Source organism: Trachurus trachurus (genome assembly GCF_905171665.1).
Source record: "Trachurus trachurus genome assembly, chromosome: 5".
NCBI classification, from domain to species: Eukaryota; Metazoa; Chordata; class Actinopteri; order Carangiformes; family Carangidae; genus Trachurus; species Trachurus trachurus.
In genome coordinates, this window is record NC_139896.1 from 26,971,240 (window position 1) to 26,989,463 (window position 18,224).

The window sequence follows — 18,224 nt, forward strand, 5'->3', positions numbered from 1 at the left end:
GTATGGAAAGAGAGGAGTGGTGCAGTGAGTGTGCAGTCAGAGAGGGCAGTAGATACACAAGTGCACCGAGGGAAGTGCATAAAAAATCATGTAGAGGCCATAAATTGCACACGGAGAGTTGAAACAAACGCATACAGAACAAGTGACTTCTGCTGATGTCATAAACATAATAATAAAATCAGTGCATGTGTTCTTTTTAAATGTTTACTTTGGTCTTTTTATACATTCATATCATCTGCAATATGTTTTGATAAGTATGACAGATTTAAAAAAAAAATAAAAAAAAAAGTTTTTAAGTCGTATTTCTAATTCTCAAAATAAAAGAAAAAAAGAACACCACATTTGGTCTCTATAGGGTTTATGCATGTATTTATTTCTAATTTTTATTAATGCTGGCAATGTGCTCCTGTTTTGAACATCCCTTAGTGTTCATTTTGTCCTCTGTATTTTCATATGAATGCTTCCTTATTTGCACAATGATGCAAGAAAAAAATCCATGTGTATTGCTCATCAAAGGTGTTTGATGACTGGTGGTTTTGGTAGTCACTTTAAAGACAGTCATATTCACTGTGCACCACAGCAGCAAACTCATGACCTTGAATGTGAGCTAAATGCTTGAGATAGTCTTATAATAATTCTGTTCAGTTCTACAGCACTATCTCATATGTAAGTGGAATATTTCACTTCAGGGTGAGGCAAAAGGTAATTTCTTGCCACTTCTGTTCTCTGGGTTAATGATTTTATTGTTGCTATAGCTGCCGTGCTATCTCTCAGTGGTTATCTATCTGGAAATGTATCAGGAAAAAAGCAAGTGACTCATACAAACGTTCGTGTTTTTATTATTTATAAATGTTTGTGATTTATTTCTAAAAGTCTCCAAAGGCATGACACTGAACAAATGTCCCTGTTCCTTGAAGCTGCATGTGTATCTCAAGTTGTTTGTAAAGTGGAAACTTGCACGTAAACCCAAACCAACATCTGTATATTATTGACAGTGTGTGGGTAGCAGCAGTTAGACCACTGGAATTTCATAAGAGGCAGATAAGTGCAACCACAATCCAGAAAACTGTCTGTGTGACTTGAATGTTTCCTCAATGAGTACACATATCCTCAACCAAAATGCCACATCTATATTATCTCAAGCCATGATACTGTTAAAACCTGTGTAACTATAGGTAGGCCTAATTGGGAACCTATAGCATTCTGCTCAAGATCTGATGTGCAACACTGTGCCCAATGTTTGCATAATTTCCTATATATTTTAAGACAATAGCAGTGAAAACTTAAATAAAGTTGTAACAAAAAGAAAAATATCTGGTGAAGTGGTGTTTTAAATATAATCCAGCAAGCAAATGGACCAAATAATCTAACTACTTTATAGATTATTATTCACTTTAAAATAGAACATCAGAGTGAGAATAGTGGAGAGTGCAAAATATATAATTCATGATTTTTCTAGACAGGAATATCAATATATTATTGGTAACAATCAATTCAAGTTGGCATTAATTTGCTTGATTTACTTATAAATTAACAAAAACTAATGTTCCGGGAGGGGGGGGGGGTAATGTTAATGTATGTCTAGAGTTAAATAATAATAATAATCGATAGATACTAGAATAAAAATGTAGGCTAGGGGCGGTGGTGCCAAAGACGGTTTGTGGTGCTCGGTAGAAATTCTCTGGTAGTGGGATGGTAACGCGAGTTCATGTTCCTCTCGCGAGACTTAACGTGGTCACCAGACAGCAGAGAACATGGCAGACGAACACGGACGGAAATGGGACCGCTGCCTTGCTGACACAGCCGTGAAAACAGGTTAAACATGTCTCTTGGTGTATTTAATGTGATAGTTTACCATCGTCACCGGGCACTCTGAGGTTCATTAGACCTGTAAACAACCTGTGGCCCGGGTCAGGGCTGGAGGCTTAATCATTTCCGTGACCGTGCTGGGATAGTTCGGTGAGGTCAACGGTAAAGTTGACCGCTGAATGGAAGAAACGACGTTTATGTTTATTTCGTGAGACAAGTCTGATTACGACAGACCACATAGCCGGTGTTTATAAGTTACAATCAGTGTTTTGATAAACAGACTTGACAGTGAACCAAGTCACTGTTCGCAAGGTGGCCACAGTGGTAGAGGATGATTCAGCCCGCTCAGTCTGACATTTCTTCAAGTTTCCAGCCTGTTTCCTCTCTCCCTCTGTCGCAGCAGAGACATGGACCAGAATAAACCTACTAGAGATTAAATCTAGCACCAGCCTGTCCTAAACCTTTTTTTTTTTTTTTTTTAATTATTATTATAAGCCTTTAATTTAGACTCACTGTCAGGTGCATTCTCCATTCATTCTCTACATCTACACGAAGATTCATACAGAAGTGTGTTCATGTTGAGACATGTAAAAGCACCTGAAAACACCATAAAAGAAATATCACATTATGGAATTAGTTATTGTGTTTGGTGTAAAGCAGTAAATGGAGAAGTAGGATGCGGACAATTGAAAAGAAAAATGCAAAAGAAGGATTAGAATTAAAACCATTTATTTAGAATGATTAACAAGACAGACTTGAGGAGTGTGGTCAGTCTCTCAGCCTTAAACCTCTGCTCTGCCACCTCTTCCTGATCTGATGTCACAAATGCAGTAGTGATATAGTCTTCTAAATGGGACCTGTTAACCAAGCAACATGGTATCCTGCTGTTACACAATTATCTATCTAAATAGTTTAAATAAATGCCTAAAGTCTAGCTACAGATAGTTATCTTATCTCCATAACTTTACCTTTTTACAGTTATTGGGTTGGTTACATCAATATTTCTAAATGTCCCTGACAACATCAAAACACAAAAGCAGATTAATCCAATCTGGAAAGATTGATTTCAGAAAAAACTCAATATTCAGCTCAGACACTATACAACAGGTTGTAACAGTAAGAAAATGTTTCATACGCTGTCAGAAAGCAACATCTTTTAGATGTGGGTCTACTGGTGACCACTGTTACTGAGTGTTCATCTTATTAACCCAAACCTTCATGGTCTTTAATCTGAGAATAACTGAACTCTATAATGTTTGATTAAAAGGATTTACCCAAGGCCACTGGAACCTTACAACTCTGCTTATTAAATTAAGTCTATATTGACTTCAATGACACTTTCAGTTATTTTGATAAACTTTGCTAGTGGGGGCTGATCAGTATTACAAGTCTGTTGTTTTCACCGCTCTGAAAACTGAAAACATGTTCACTTATCAGCAAAACAATAATAAATAGTACTAAACCGTTTCCAACAGATGTGGTTAAATATCCAGCCAAAACCAGTTAGTAACAACGTAAATATGCATTTTTCTCAGTCAGTATTATTAGAATTAATATATGTTTTGGCCCCCGCCCCCCACAGTCAGAGCTGATGAAACAAAGATGGGGGGAGAAGATCACCACGGGGTCTCTGAGCAGGGTGTTGTTTCAGATCGAGTTTATCTGTGGTATTTGGTTCAGTGTTGGTCCAGCACTCAAATACTTTGACTGGCAAACAGTCTGTCCTGAGACACAAATGACATCATTTTTGGCTCAATAAAATATGTTTCTTGCTGGAAGGAAAAACATCTGAATTGTGGCATTTTTTTAAACTCCGTGTAGCAAATTGCCAGCTGTGCCAATGCGTCTCTGGTCGGCAGAGAGACTGTGCAGCGTATATTCTGCTCAGGGGGTTGGTTTGAACTCTCTATGAAACAACAGGAATACAACCCTTTGTCTATGTTTTTGTAGCATTGTATGAGTGTATTAATGACTCCTCTAGGCTACTTTATATTTACTGCTGTTGGACACCCTACAAAGGTCTGCACTCACAAAGGAGGCTCCGGATTTTGCACAATAGCCAACTGGCTAATGACAAAAGGGAAGAGTGGGTCAAATCCAACTTCTATTCGTGAGGCGAACAAGAAACTGGAATTGATGCTGCAGAGAGAGGCAATCAGTATCCTCTTAAGTGTTTATTGGAAGCATAGTGTGAGGAACTCATAAACAATACTAGACCGGGACAGAGCAGTAATGAGGGTCAAGCAGTTCTCTACAGTTTCATTTGTTTCTGATAACACTGGTGCAGTGTTAAAAGATTTAAAAGTCACTAAATGACTGCTGAGTTGTCATTGAGGGACAGGAAAAAGACACATTCTCCAGAATTGTATTTATCATGAGTAATATTCATGTGATATTTACTTTTGTAGCTTCACCTACAAAATAAGACTGTAAAAGTTCTGCTAACAGGTTCACCGTAGCAATGTTAGCATGCTGAAACATCATCATTAAAGGGACTACGAGGAATTTTGGAAAGCGAAGTGTTTTCACACTACATTTCCCATGAGCCTCCGCGCGCACGGTGAAATTCTAGGACCGGCGCAAGACGGACGAAAGCGAAAACATTTGCCAAGAATGTTTTCATTCATCAAGAACGAAAGTCGGAGATTGGAAGATGATCAGATACCGTCGTAGTTCCGACCATAAACGATGCCAACTAGCGATCCGGCGGCGTTATTGCCATGACCCGTCGTGCAGCATCCGGGAACCAAAAGTAGGAGATGCTGGGCAAACCGACCACTAAATAATAATATAAAGACAAAACGATTTATTTATCAAAAATGGACCCATTAACAAGTGTAGATTCATCCACATTAATATGAGACTCTTTTATAACCAACGCAAACTCCTTGTGGTCTCTTTAATTGTCGTGTTGTTTCATGGGTGAGGTTTTCATATAAGCCCTTTCAGGTTTCATACCTTCCCTTTGCACATCATCCCAATCATAATAATTGTTCATACTGTTTTAAATGATATGTTTGTGCAAAAAAAATAGAAAGAGTCAAAGTAAAAGAATCACCGACCATTAGCATTCATTCATTCCTTAGGGAATACAACTTGAAGTGGCTGTGCCTGCACCAGGGAGGTCAGACAGTCCACCAACATTACTACCTATAGAGCTGTGCTAAGAATAATTGCAGTCTGTTATGTTAGGTCAGATATTTTCTTTCACTAATCCTGAACTGTGGCCCCTCAAACACACTCAAATACAGTTCTACAAAGTAATGTGCTGTCACAGACATTTTAAAATTGCAGTGCTCTGAGCAAAAGACATTTGCCAGAGTTCTAATTCACTAAATCATGGTGATTGAAAGTGAAAATCTTATTCATGCCAGTTGCAGAGAATTTAATGGAAGTATGCAAAAAACAAACAAACAATACAATTAAGTAGCTCTGGACTTGATTTGCTTACAGAACTCACTGCGTCTTCTCAGGCCCATGGGTTATGCATTTCATTGTTTTATTTCATCATTTCACCACAAATGTTTTTGTTATAATCCATCCCCCTTGGAATTGTCCAAACAAAGGGAAAGCACGCCAGAAAGAGATGTTGATCTGCCCTCATATTTTGCCAGTGCTTTTAGCGTATTACTGTCAGTGGAAAATCAGAGGTTTCAAAAAATGTTCTGGCTGAAGTACAAAGAGGGGCTGAGACTTTAACAGAGAATCTCAAACTCAGCTAAATCTTTTCCTGACATTAGGTACAGAGGACAATTCTGCTGATATTCCCTGATAATGAGGATGTGCAAGAGCTTTTGTGGTCTTGTTTGACATTTGTAGGTTTTGTAATGGAGAACAGTCTGAGGGTTCTGGTTCAGGCAAATCGGTCATGCTGCATAGCTCTCTGAATCCAATTAAGAGTCGGAAGGGCCCAAATGGCTGTTTTTATGTGTTTTCTGTGCTGGCTGGCCTGCTGTTGGGTGTGGTGTGGCCTGCAGCGAGGTGAAGTTAAGCGCACAAACACATTCCTTTTCGAAATCCCACTTTGGTCTGCGCACTTGTAACAACTCAGCCAAGTTCTGTGGCTTTTACTTGACCACACTGTTCAGGCATCACTCACCTGCATGTGTGTGTCTGCACTCTCTTTGCCCCATCACCTCTCCTGCTCTCTGCCTCATGGACACTGTCCTGGCTCCTTTTAACTCCGTTTCCCCTCTCTTGAACCTCTTTTACTGCTTTCTTTTTTTCTTGGATGTTTGAGCTCTTGCTGCTTTTTCCCTCCCTCTCTGTTCCTAATGAGCGACGTCTACCTTGTTCTATTTACCAAATCTTGCATCAAACATAATAGCAGGCCCCCAGTGGACCTCATTACAAGAGATTTACATTCGCACAATGCAGATCTTATACTCAGATGTGATCACATATTTTAGTGTTGAAGTCAAATCATTAGGGTATGTTTTGTTTAATCAAGCAACTTAAACTTTTTTCTTCATTTTTGCAGCAACGGGCCTAGGTGTGGGCTTTCTGTTCTCCGTCCTTTTCTTTAAGCGTAAGTGGTCTTTATCCAAGTAAACTGGTGACAATTGTTTTTCTTTTATTTCTATCTGTAAATTTCATAAGGATGTGTTTTCCCCTCTCCTATAGGTCGCATGTGGCCAGTTTCATTGGGTTCAGGTTTTGGACTGGGCATAGCATACAGCAACTGCCAGAATGACTTCAGGTCACCGTTCCTGATTCATGGGCGCATGGTTAAGGTGAGCACAGAGGGTCAGATGAGTTGTTTGTCCAAGGTTTACGTTACATGACGATCTTGACACATGTCTTCTGTGTGTGTGTCAATCTGCAGGACCAGTGATGAAGGACTGAAGATGATCAGGATTTGCCGTGGATCCGTGCGTTGCCCTTGTTTTGCTGCTTATTTCTGTTCCAGCACTAAAGTCCAATCAACCACATGCTGTGTTTATCAAAGATATTTAATAAAGTCATAATGGAAAACTTTCTGTCTTACTCTCTGTTTTTCTGTGCATGTTGGAGAAGAATGAAATGTGGTTTGGGGGTGGGAGGTAATTTTGTGTGTTAATGAGCTGGGAGACTCAAACTCCTGCTGTTCTGGAATGAAGGCCAGGTTTAGCATCTGCAGCCCTGTTACAGAGTAGGAGGATGAAAAGTTGCACAGAATGATGAAATAAAGAAAATACAGGCAGTAGAGGAATAATGATAGTGTTGAAAGAGGCTTTCAGAGAAAGAAAGTGGTGTTTGCTTACATTTGTGTGACATGAACAACCAGTTCTTCTATTTATAGAATTAGTTTTCTCTGAAATACAATAGATGGTGAGATTCCTTTCAGATATCAAGACAGGAAAGAACCAGTCTGCTCTTCACTTATGTTAGACAAAATACAAAGTGCCATGTTTTGTAGTCCTCTTTAAAGTTGTGTTATTTGGACAAGACTATGACCTGGACTTTTAAAGGCATATGTTCATATCAGAAGGAATCTTTTATATCCTGCACATTCACTGGCTGTCTGTTTGGTCAAGATTACCGTGTGTGATTGATGACTTCTGTTTGGTTGCCTGGCTCTGCTTGGAGAGAAGAGGGATTGTTTGTGTGAGTGTGTGCATATACACACGTTTATCCAGCCCCCTGGTGAAGCAGAATCCGTGGAATGCAGAGGAATGCAATTTCTGGACTTGAGCTCGGTGTTATTACTAACAGGTGAGTTCTGCACTTTGCATGTCTGAACATAACGCATGTTGTAGCTACACTTTCACATCAAAGAAAACATGGCAGCATAAACACTCTCTATTACACATACTCACATTTTCCCTCTCCATCACTCTAACAGTTTTCTGAGCAATGTAAGCAAGATTCCTAAAAAAAAAAAAAAAAAAAGAGAGAGAGAGAGAGAGAAAGAATTAAATTCTTTCTAGTGTGTTCAAAGGCCTGTCTCTCCAGCACTGGTGTATTGTGATGTGTCAGACACAGTAACCCTGTCAGAAATTAAGCCGTGTCACTCATCCCCTGTCCATTAAAATATTTGTTTGCAAGTGAAGCGTGAAACAGATAGGGGTGCTTATGGACTGAAGCCAAGCTGAACACCTGTGAGCAAGGGTGCACTGGTAGGATGAAGTGCAGGAATGGGATGCATGTGTGTGTGTGTGTGTGTATGTGGGAGGGTGAGGGGGGACTGGCCACAGCTGGGATTCAACAGGACAACCAAACCCGTCGGCTTTACCTGTCTGTGCCTGTCTGAAATATTCTCTCTGATGAATCGTAATTACTGCTATTAATTCTTAGTAGCAACCTGATAACATTTGTACATTCATTGGATAAACAGTGTTGAGTCAGTATTAGTGAATGGTCGGCACGAAATGTAATGACCAGACATGCAATGTGTGCTGCTGCTGCATGGCTCCAGGCTGGAGCTGCTACTGATGCAGTGTATGAATAAGCTCAACACTGATTCACTTCATGTGAGAACAATTTTGAAGGAACCTGAGCAAAACATTTCATTTTGTGCAACTACTCCACACTAAACCCTTTCAGACGGAAATACTGTGCTCTTTCCTACACCACAGCACATTTAAGCTGCTGTTCTTTACTTGTTTTTGCAGGTAACATTTTACATAGAAAGCAGAACTCATGAAACGTGGTGCACAACTGTAGTTCAAACTACTTATCGACGGGGGCGGGGGATGCATTCATATGAAGTATTTAGGCTTGGTACCACAGAGAGCAGGCTCAGTCAGTAGTGGAGGAGGTATTCTGATACTTTACTTCAGCAAAAGTAGAAATATCACATTCTGAATATATTGTCTGTAAAGTTTTGATTTGTAAAATAACTGAACTATGACTATCAAATAAGAGTGTAAAAAGAATACTTCCCCCTGAAAAGTCGCTTCTTGACAATGATTAGCCTATATTTTTGGCACATTTCCTATTGCTTTTGTACTTTTACTCTATCCTGAATGAGAATAGCCCTGCGACATGTGTATAGTTAATTCTCCCTGGAAATTCTGCCTAACAGGCTACTGCACCGAGGAGTAGGCTGCTTTTGATCCAGGAAAGTCACTGACAGATATTAGAATCTGACCTGGGCATCACAGTCAAACCCATAAGCTTTTAGTTACAAATGCATTTATATTGAAATGATAACTAGCCTATGTAAAGGAAGCAGGCCCAGTGAACATATTGCCTTAGAGCAAGTCATGTGCTCATGATTACTCTCTAAACATACTTAATTAGATCAAGTTGTTTTAAGCATATGAAGTAAACTGCTTGATTATCTCAGCTTTCTGAATATGCTTTAAATGCACCTAATGAGAACGAAGTGTGCGTTAGAGCAGTGGTGCACATCTGTCTTCCAGTTGCAGGCATTATTGTATTTTATTAATGGTTCCATATTTAAAAAGCAATAACATGTTTGCAAAGCAGCACCAGCTATGTCTGCATAAACACGTCGCTGTAAAAATGTCCCATGTGTGTAATCTCGTTATATTTGCATATTTGTCCAGTAAATCTGATCTGTGGTCTCGCCTTGTTCCAACTTAGGGAAACATTTGAAACCTTCCCAACGCTGTCCCTCCCTCCCTCCCCGTTTTCTTTCGTCCAGAGACGGCACAGCAGGACCCCTGTCTGAGGGCTCAGCCGCGCCTAACCTCTGCTTGAGCGTTTTACAACAAAAGACAACAGCTTGGAAAGTGTTTTTCAGGGGACTTTACATGGGAATTTAACACTGGACTGGAAGAGAACAAAGGGGAGGGACGGTCTGAGCTGATGGACTCGCAGATGAGATAGCGCTCCCAACCGAACCCATCTCCCCATCCTTCCCCGCGGTCGGTCGGTCGGTCGGTCGGACGGTTCTGGTTACTTTCCGGATGATGTAACTGTTTTATGACAGACCGAGCCGCGAACCAAGTGCTCATATTTTCCATTAATTATCAGCGCGCGGTGATACCCGACATCAAGGCGCATCCCCTGCCTCTGGATTTGAGGGGCTCAGCTCAGCTCGGCTCAGCAGGACGTTGCGCAGAGCTCAACTGACTGTTCCCCGACGTCGGTGAGCGGTGGTAAGTGTCTCCACTACTCACAGAGTACTTCATTACTCCTTTAAAAAGTAACGGGCAACAGAGCACTTGCTAGTTAACTTTAATCCACCTCCTACCCGACATTTAGCCTACGTTACTTTCTCCCTACGCAGATGATAGCCTACGCTTGTTAAAAGTGACGGTTGGTCGAGTAACGTTCACACGAGGTAACTTACCGTTACTCTCAGGATACTCTGTCTGTAAAAACACACGGAGAAGCTTGAGCTAAGTGACACGTAGAAGTTGATATTATGGTTTATGAGCAGCGAAGCCAGAAAAGTAAAAAGTAAAAGTTCTTAACACCTATTTATCAGTTTGGCTCTTACGTTATGACGTTACGTTACGTTAATGGAAACGCACACGTTACAAGCATAGACTGTGTAGGTTACAAGAGACTGCACTCAAATAGAATCATATCAGTGACGAAAAATACTAAATATGCTTTAGTTATTAATATGTCGTTATTATATTTGAAAAAGTAACTTCTCAGTTCATGTAACGTGTCACTTTCGAGTTAACAGTTGGTTGACCATTGTGAGCTACCCCCCCCCCCCCCCCCACACACACACACACACACAGAAAAAACATAAAACACACACAAGAAAAAGGAAAAAAACACAAAAGATATTTATAATACCAAGTTTGACCCCCCCCCCCCCCCCCCCCCCTTTTTTTTTTGTACACCCCACCCTTCAGCGTGGATGGCTCTGTTGATTGTCTGCAGACAAGGTCAGGTTACTGGTGTTACTGGAAGTGCTGAGAACTGTGCACAGAGGTCAAGGTGGTGACCCCCCCCCCCCCCCCCCCCCACCCACCCACTGTTTAGAAGCAGCAGGAGAGGAGGACTGTGTAGGCTGTGAATGATGAAGCTGAGGTGTTTTTAAAGAGGGCACAGGCAAGCTATGGTATTACAGTCAGGTGATGTGGAGCAGACATTGCCCCCCCCCCCCCCCCTTCTTATCTACTCTTTGGGGATAATATGAACCCTGTATAATGCTGTTCTCTCTGCAGCTGGTGATTTAGATAATTAAGAAGTTGTCTCTTTCAATCGTTCAAATGAGCCAAACATAATAACTGGACAAAATATGAGGCACTTGGACCTCCGGGTTTCAAGCTGGTAATCACCAGGAAGTTGTCAATCCGTATCAACAGGGATATGCAAAGTTCACATTTCGTGCTAAATGTAAAACCAGATGACATTTGAGCTGCAGACACCAGAGGACATGTAGAGACTTTGTCAGAACTCTTTTCGTGTGTGTGTTTTTGTCTTGAACAAGGTTAACAAAGCGGTAACACGCTGTGGTTTTCTGCCCCTTTAGGTGCAGTCATGTGGCAGAGGATTCAGATTTGCTGCGCACTGTTTGCACTGTATTCAGCGGCACCGCCTGCACACATCAACCGCCTGGCGCTGTTCCCTGACAAGAGCGCCTGGTGCGAAGCCAAGAACATCACACAGATAGTCGGGCACACGGGATGTCAGCCTCGCTCTATTCAAAACAGGTCAGGATGAAGGCCCTCTCTGTCTGACAGTCTATCAACTGTAGCTAAAAAGAAAGAAAGTGAATACTGCTGCAATGTCTTCATGTCAATAAGTTACATTCCCTGGGATTTAGTTCAGTTTGTATGACACTGTTCTCTATTAACATTCATTCTGCCCTTTGATTGAAACATACTCTACAGGTAAAAATACTGTCATTCGATGGAAACCAACTCATGAGATGTGTGTACTAAACATTTAAAAGTTTGGATGAGTAACAAATCCTTACAGCACAGTATACAGTTTTAAAACTGATGTAAGCATGGGCTGGAAAACTGCCCTCTAAATCCAAATAATCATAGACTGAAAACTGCAGGCACTGGTATTCAATGATATGGCAGGTGATATTCATAGTTTTTCTATTGTCAATAAATCCCATGAAAAGACCAAAACATTTTTTTTCTTCAAAACTTCAGAGGGAAGTATGTCTAACAAAAGCATGGCTTTCATTTTCAATCAGAAATTGATTATGGTTTCACCTTGGAAGTCTTGAGTTTGTGACTGTGTGTTTGGCCTGGGGGACCAGGCATCCTCAGACATGGTAAATCAGCTCGGATTTCAGACTCTGTGTTTTTTCCTCTGCAGCTCTTCCTTACGCAAGCACAAGTGCTCTGGGCGTGCAGCTGAATGTAGCACGCAGTGTCTGTTGGCACAATGAAAGTAATGCACTCTCTTCTCCTTTTTTGCAGAGCTTGTCTGGGCCAGTGTTTCAGTTACAGTGTCCCCAACACATTCCCACAGTCAACGGAGTCTCTGGTGCACTGTGATTCCTGCATGCCTGCCCAGACACAGTGGGAAGTGGTGAGAGTTATTGCACATTAGCTCATATAGCAAGCACACACCAACACTCGACTTGTCAAACTCACACAAAAACCACAAGTTTCCAGTATAAATGATAGCAAGCATACTGTTCATGAGCAAATAAAAAGCAAAGGAAAAAACATAAAACCAGGGTTATGAATAGATTTCTGTCACAATTTTTGTGGTTCTCCATGAATTTAAGCCTGTATTGTATATTCCTGCAAAGTTTGTTGTCCATTTTAGCCAAAGTGTTTCCACTCTTGTGATAACACAAGCTGTGTGTGGTGAGATCTGTGTAGTTTGGAAAACTGAGCAGATCGGCCAAATGAGATTACCTGATACTTCAGTGGAAATACTGTGTATCTGGAAGAACAGAGCTGTTACCTGACTAATTATTTTTCTTTCTGTTGCTGTTGCACAAGAAAGGGCAGAGACAGTCTCACCTTCCCTCTAATGAGCTGGAAATGGATGTTTATGCCCCTGTTTATGAATGTTGTTGCAGGACTTTAAACCAAATTTAGTTTGAAATAAAACAAAGTTACCTCTCATGAAAGGGGATACTGCTCCATGCTGTTTTGTTAGTAGATGTTGATAACACTGACTGCTCCATTATTATTGTCAGTGGACACAGGGACAGGAAGTTGTGTGGGGTCTGAGGAGCCAGCTGAGTCTGAGAAACACTGACATTACAGGAGGAGTGGTTAGAAAATTATCTATATGTCCATATCTATGCTTAATGCAAGGTAGAAATGAAAAAAGTTTAATGTTCTCACACCTTTTACTGACAAAAGTAAGGATCACAAATAACCTATTATACATATTTTAGTCCCTTTTTATTTACAGTGCCATTTTATTTACAGGATTGCATATATATTCTTCGGTATATTGTTTTATTTACAATAAGGATGGGATGTATTCTTCTAACCTATAGTGTTTTTGTTGAAAGTAATATAAGAAGTACATAACAAAATATTCAGAATTAACATAATAAAACAGTAGCGTGTCAAGATTAAAGTAGAAACATGACAACCGTTCTATGTTTAAAATTAGAAGCAGATGAGATGGCCAAATATATTCCGGCTGGGATAGAGTCCAGGCTCACATATTGCCAATAAATTAGATTTGTAGCCTGTGGTAGTAGTATTAGTAGTAGTAAAGCATTCAACTTGTTCATGTGTGTGTGTGTGTGTGTGTGTGTGTGTGTGTGTGTGTGTGTGTGTGTGTGTGTGTGTGTGTGTGTGTGTGTGTGTGTGTGTGTGTGTGTGTGTGTGTGAACAGGTTACTCTGGAGTGCCCCGGCAGTGAAGACTCTCCTCGAGTGGATAAGCTGGTGGAGAGGATCTTCCACTGTAGCTGCCAGTCCTGCAGTAAGGAAGGTGCCCAGGAGGGGGCGGTGATGCAGCTCTATCCAGCAGACAACGGCCTGGACCCTCCGTCTTTATCTGACACCCTAAGTGCGGCTCAGTCTCACCATCTGCCCCATTCAGACACACACTCCAATAAGCATGGTCACCCACACACAGACCATCACACACTACCACATACATCAGACGGAGGGTAGGTTTGGTGTCTGTCTGACTTTTCCTGTCACTTTGCTCATCTCTCCTGCCTTCTCTCCCCCCACGCTGCATTGTTTGTACCAATCTGTAGTATTGTAAAGGCACTTTGAAAATAAGACATCACTTCATGTTAAAATGTTTCTTTTAAGCCACAAACACTCACAATGTCATGCTATCAGATTACACTCTATTGTATATAAACTCTATGCACCCTGTTTGCTGATTTACACAGTCATATGTGTGCATTTGTGCATCCAGACATGACTATAGCCTGTGAGCTGTAGTCATTCCTTTTAATCTGCTTTCAATGCAATAAATTCTATTGTGATAGCCTGGTTGTCTTTTGTAAGTAAATACACAAGAAATGTATTTGGACACTGTGGAACCATTAGACTAATCACAGCTTCCTTATCACTGTTCACTGTGGTCCAAACCTGGTCTCACAATGCCATGGAGTTTAATGAGCTGCTGTGAAAGTGTAACACAAATACACTATACTAATTTCTCCTATTTGTTCATGATTTATCGTCTTTAAAATAAGATTGGATGAGTCGCATTTGTATTAAAATTACACTTGTCAGTCATATTATAAGCCACATATCATATCATATCATATACTTAGCCACAGATTACGTGCCGCAGGCCTTTATGGTGGCTGTCATTAATCCTTTACTTAAAAAACCTTCTCTCGACCCAGATGTATTAGCCAACTATAGGTCTATATCCAACCTCCCCTACATCTCCAAGATCCTTGAGAAGGTTGTCCTGGAGCAGCTACATGAACATCTGCACAGTAACGAGCTCTTTGAAGCTTTCCAATCTGGATTCAGAGAACACCACAGCACCGAAGCAGCACTGGTCAAAGTCTCTAATGATCTTCTTATAGCTTCAGACAGAGGTTTCGTCTCTGTAGCTACTTGTACTTTTGGACCTGCCCTAAAATGGTTTGAGTCGTACTTATCTGAAAGGTTTCAATATGTTAAAGCAGAAGTAAGCGATCCGGTCGTTTTGGCTAATGCTGCGTTCCAGGCAGGCTTTTGAAACCGTAAGTTACGGCTTCAAGTCACGACTTACGACTTTGTAGCGTTCCAGGCAACCCGTAACTCGCGTTTCTCCGGCCTGTTGCCTGTGAAAGTCACTATAACGGCCACTCGTAACTTCCGACTCGTGAACTCGTACCAGATCGAACTGGTACGACTTCACAGGTCGGAAAAACACGAGTTAGGGGTTGCCTTGAACGCACCATAACGTCTTGTTAGCCGATGGAGTTAGCAGCCCCCGCCCTCGTCATGCATCTATTGGTCCTCGTCCCTACGTCACCGCATTCACGCGCATCCCTTGGCTGCACACACAGCCCTTCATGCCGTTCTCTCTCCTCATTGGATAAAACTTGTAGGATACAAGAAAAGTTTTCTCCTCGGCTCAGAGCAGAGCAGAGGGACTGAGAGACCCGTGTTTCAGACCAAACACTCTATAGAAGTGATTGCTGTCGGAAGATATAACTATTTAAGACTTATATTAACACAAAAATATCACTTACTTCTGCTTTAATGTAAATAATGAGCATTCAGAGTATAGCAGATTTACGTATGGTGTACCACAGGGTTCAGTTTTAGGGCCAATTCTCTTAATTCTTTACATGCTCCCATTAGGTGACATAATCTTATTTAAAGACCTCATCGTTCCTTATTTTCCCAGCAGAGCACTCCACTCCCAGAAGTGCAGTTCTGTTGACTCCCAGTGTCTCTAAAAACAGACTGGGAGGTAGAGCCTTCAGTTACCGGGCTCCTTTACTGTGGAACCAGCTCGCTCCATGGGTCAGAGAGGCAGACACTCTAACTACATTTAAGTCCACAGGCATAGACTGCTGGGGGACACATCAGGTGACATGGAGCCCTCTCCTCTCCTCTCCTCTCCTCTCCTCTCGCACATTTTTGTCTTGTCATTTTCTGTTGCACTTTGTAGTTTGGCCTTGGTATCTTGCACTCTCTGTGTTTCCACAGATCTCTCCAGGGCTCCCTCTCTCTGCACCAACCACCACCTGCATCGCCTTCTTCTTTCCTCTGCTCCTAAACCAGCCTGCTGTTGCTCACCCTGTGGTTTCTCCTGGTATTTCATTGTAAAGAGTTTTCACTTAGTTTGGGTTGCTATGAAAGTCTTAAGGGCAGAGGAGTGAGAGGACGTTGTTATGATGCTGTGTAAAGCCCTTTGAGACAAACTGTTTATAAAGAATGGGCTATGCAAATAAACCTACCTTGGCTTGAGTCATATCTTGTCTACTAGTTACAGTCTCTTTAGCCAAGTATTTAGAGTTCAGATAAAGCTCACTCTGGAAGAGGAGGGAAGAGGGAATTTCATATCAAAAGGACTAACTTTGAAACATATCTAACTGATATGGCTAACACAGAATACTCACTTGGTTTCCTATCTAACACCACAGTGGATCTCTGTAAGCAGTGTAGAGGGGAGCAATAGCAGCCAAAATCTTTCAGCATACAAAAAATGCACAGACACAAGCTGTTACAAAGTCTGTTAAAGATTCAGAATGGAAAACAGACCTAAGATTTAGTCGAACAGATAGGCTGATTGGATTGATTCATGGGTTCGTAGCTGGTTTCCAGGTCCAACTTGTTGAGCTGAAATGCCACTCAACTAAGAGGAATTGCCATGGCAACCAGCTAAATGCTGGTCAATAAATGGATGGTGAGCTACCTTCTACTTGGAACAAGGCTGTGAGTGACAGAGTGACATACAAAGACTGATGGGAGATTCAATTCATGTTAGATGAAATAAAGAGGGACACAGTGTGAGAGGACGGCTGGTGGACACTGAGTTGGACTCTAGACAAACTCTGGACAAACTGCTGGACAACAGCTACCCCCCTGTAGGCCTAGTAGGGCCTGAAGACTGCTGTCCCTGGGAAGCAAACAGACACTGAGAGCTTCACTGACGGTTCATGTTTATCTATCTATGGATGGCTATAGAAATAGATAGAAAATAGAAGGTGAGTGACAGTAAACATGTGGTTTAAGAAGTTCACCGATGGTCCAGCAGATGTCAGCAGATGTTACAGGATCTACAAAGATCACCTCTCAAGATTCCATCTCCCCATCTCTCACCCCTCCATGAACCTCCCCTGCATCTTTATCTCCACATTCAGACAATCTCTTTCCCTCCGTTTCTCGTCAGCCCCGCCTCTTATCCTCCCATCTTTTCTCCCTTGTTCTGTGTAATTAAATTTGAACAGAGAAAGGTTGCCTGTCTGTCTGTGCTGCAAAACAAATCAATCATCCTCTTATCTCACAGCCACAAGTCTGACAATGCTGAGGTTAGTGAGAAGTAGACAGGAGTGTGAGAAACAGGTCCAAGCACATCACAATATAGTGTCATGGAGAAGGTGTTCCCCCTCAAACTTTGAGCTCATCTCTGTTCCCCTGGTAGGACACACACCCCATAGCTGTCCTCACAATCAGTGTGTTTCTGTTACAGTTTAGGGTCAACTGAGTGACACTGACTGTTTAGTACTCTTTACAGCACATGACCTCTGTGAATTCAAGTGGTGGTCACCTGCACAGGTATAGGGCTCAACAGGTGCAGGATAATGATAGTTACATTTCAGTATATTACAGACGCTTACTTTGATTAATTGTTCTTTCTTTTTTTCTTTCTTTCTTTTTCTTTTTTCTTTTTTTAAATTTTTTTAGGCTACATGTGTGTGTGTGTGTGTGTGTGTGTGTGTGTGTGTGTGTGTGTGTGTGTGTGTGTGTGTGTGTGTGTGTGTGTGTGTGTGTGTGTGAGGGCGTGATCTGTTGGAAAATTTAAGTCTGATTTAATAGAAACACCTTCGCTGGAAATTGAACCGTTGTGCTGCCTTGTGAGCGCGCACCCAGCGGTTCGGCGCGCGCTCTGGAGGGTCGCGGCTCCCTCAGACTCGCGGAGATTCCTCACATCAGCATCACCTCAGCAGCGCAGGGTTCAAGTCACAGGTGCTTCTCTCTGTTGCTGTTGACTGGATAAAACATGACAGTGAAGGACTTGGTTTGATTCTGTAGACAAACTAATCGCTCCAGGTCGGTCAGTGGGGGAGGAATCTACCAAAACACATCACAGGACAACAGCACCTGGAAGGTAAGCAACGATCATGTAAATCTTGTTTCAAGATTTTCTGTTATTGCTTCGCCTCCAGAAGGCGACTACACCCGTGTGTGCATGCAGGGATCGTCCCGGACAGCTTTCTTTTACAGTTTACAGATTGACAAAGCAGAGCAGCTATGTGGAAAATAAGCACAACACACACTCTGGTTCAGCCACGGATGCTGAAAGAACAAGGGCTCTTCAAAAAGCTGATAGAGATGAGATGAAACTGCCGTGATATGATCAGAGCACGTGTCCAGTCCAGTTGTGATGCAGCTGCTGAGCAGCTCTGGTTTGTTTTTGCAGCTCAAGTCGTCCA

At 41.7% G+C, this 18,224-nt stretch overlaps 2 protein-coding genes across 2 annotated transcripts; both read left to right on the plus strand.

Annotated features, from left to right (window-relative positions):
• The first annotated feature begins 1,715 nt into the window (after positions 1-1,715).
• LOC310986720 (MICOS complex subunit Mic10-like) lies at positions 1,716-6,787 on the plus strand. Its single transcript, XM_083972772.1, has 4 exons — positions 1,716-1,815; positions 6,290-6,337; positions 6,433-6,542; positions 6,635-6,787. The coding sequence occupies exons 1-4, from the start codon at positions 1,755-1,757 to the stop codon at positions 6,641-6,643; spliced, it is 228 nt and encodes a 75-aa protein (XP_083828898.1). The 5' UTR covers positions 1,716-1,754; the 3' UTR covers positions 6,644-6,787.
• A 2,637-nt stretch (positions 6,788-9,424) lies between these two features.
• On the plus strand, positions 9,425-13,949 carry nbl1 (NBL1, DAN family BMP antagonist). The gene is made up of 4 exons (XM_083972227.1): positions 9,425-9,857; positions 11,195-11,375; positions 12,102-12,213; positions 13,492-13,949. Exons 2-4 carry the CDS (start codon positions 11,203-11,205, stop codon positions 13,771-13,773), a joined length of 567 nt encoding a protein of 188 aa, XP_083828353.1. The 5' UTR covers positions 9,425-9,857; positions 11,195-11,202; the 3' UTR covers positions 13,774-13,949.
• Positions 13,950-18,224: the final 4,275 nt, after the last annotated feature.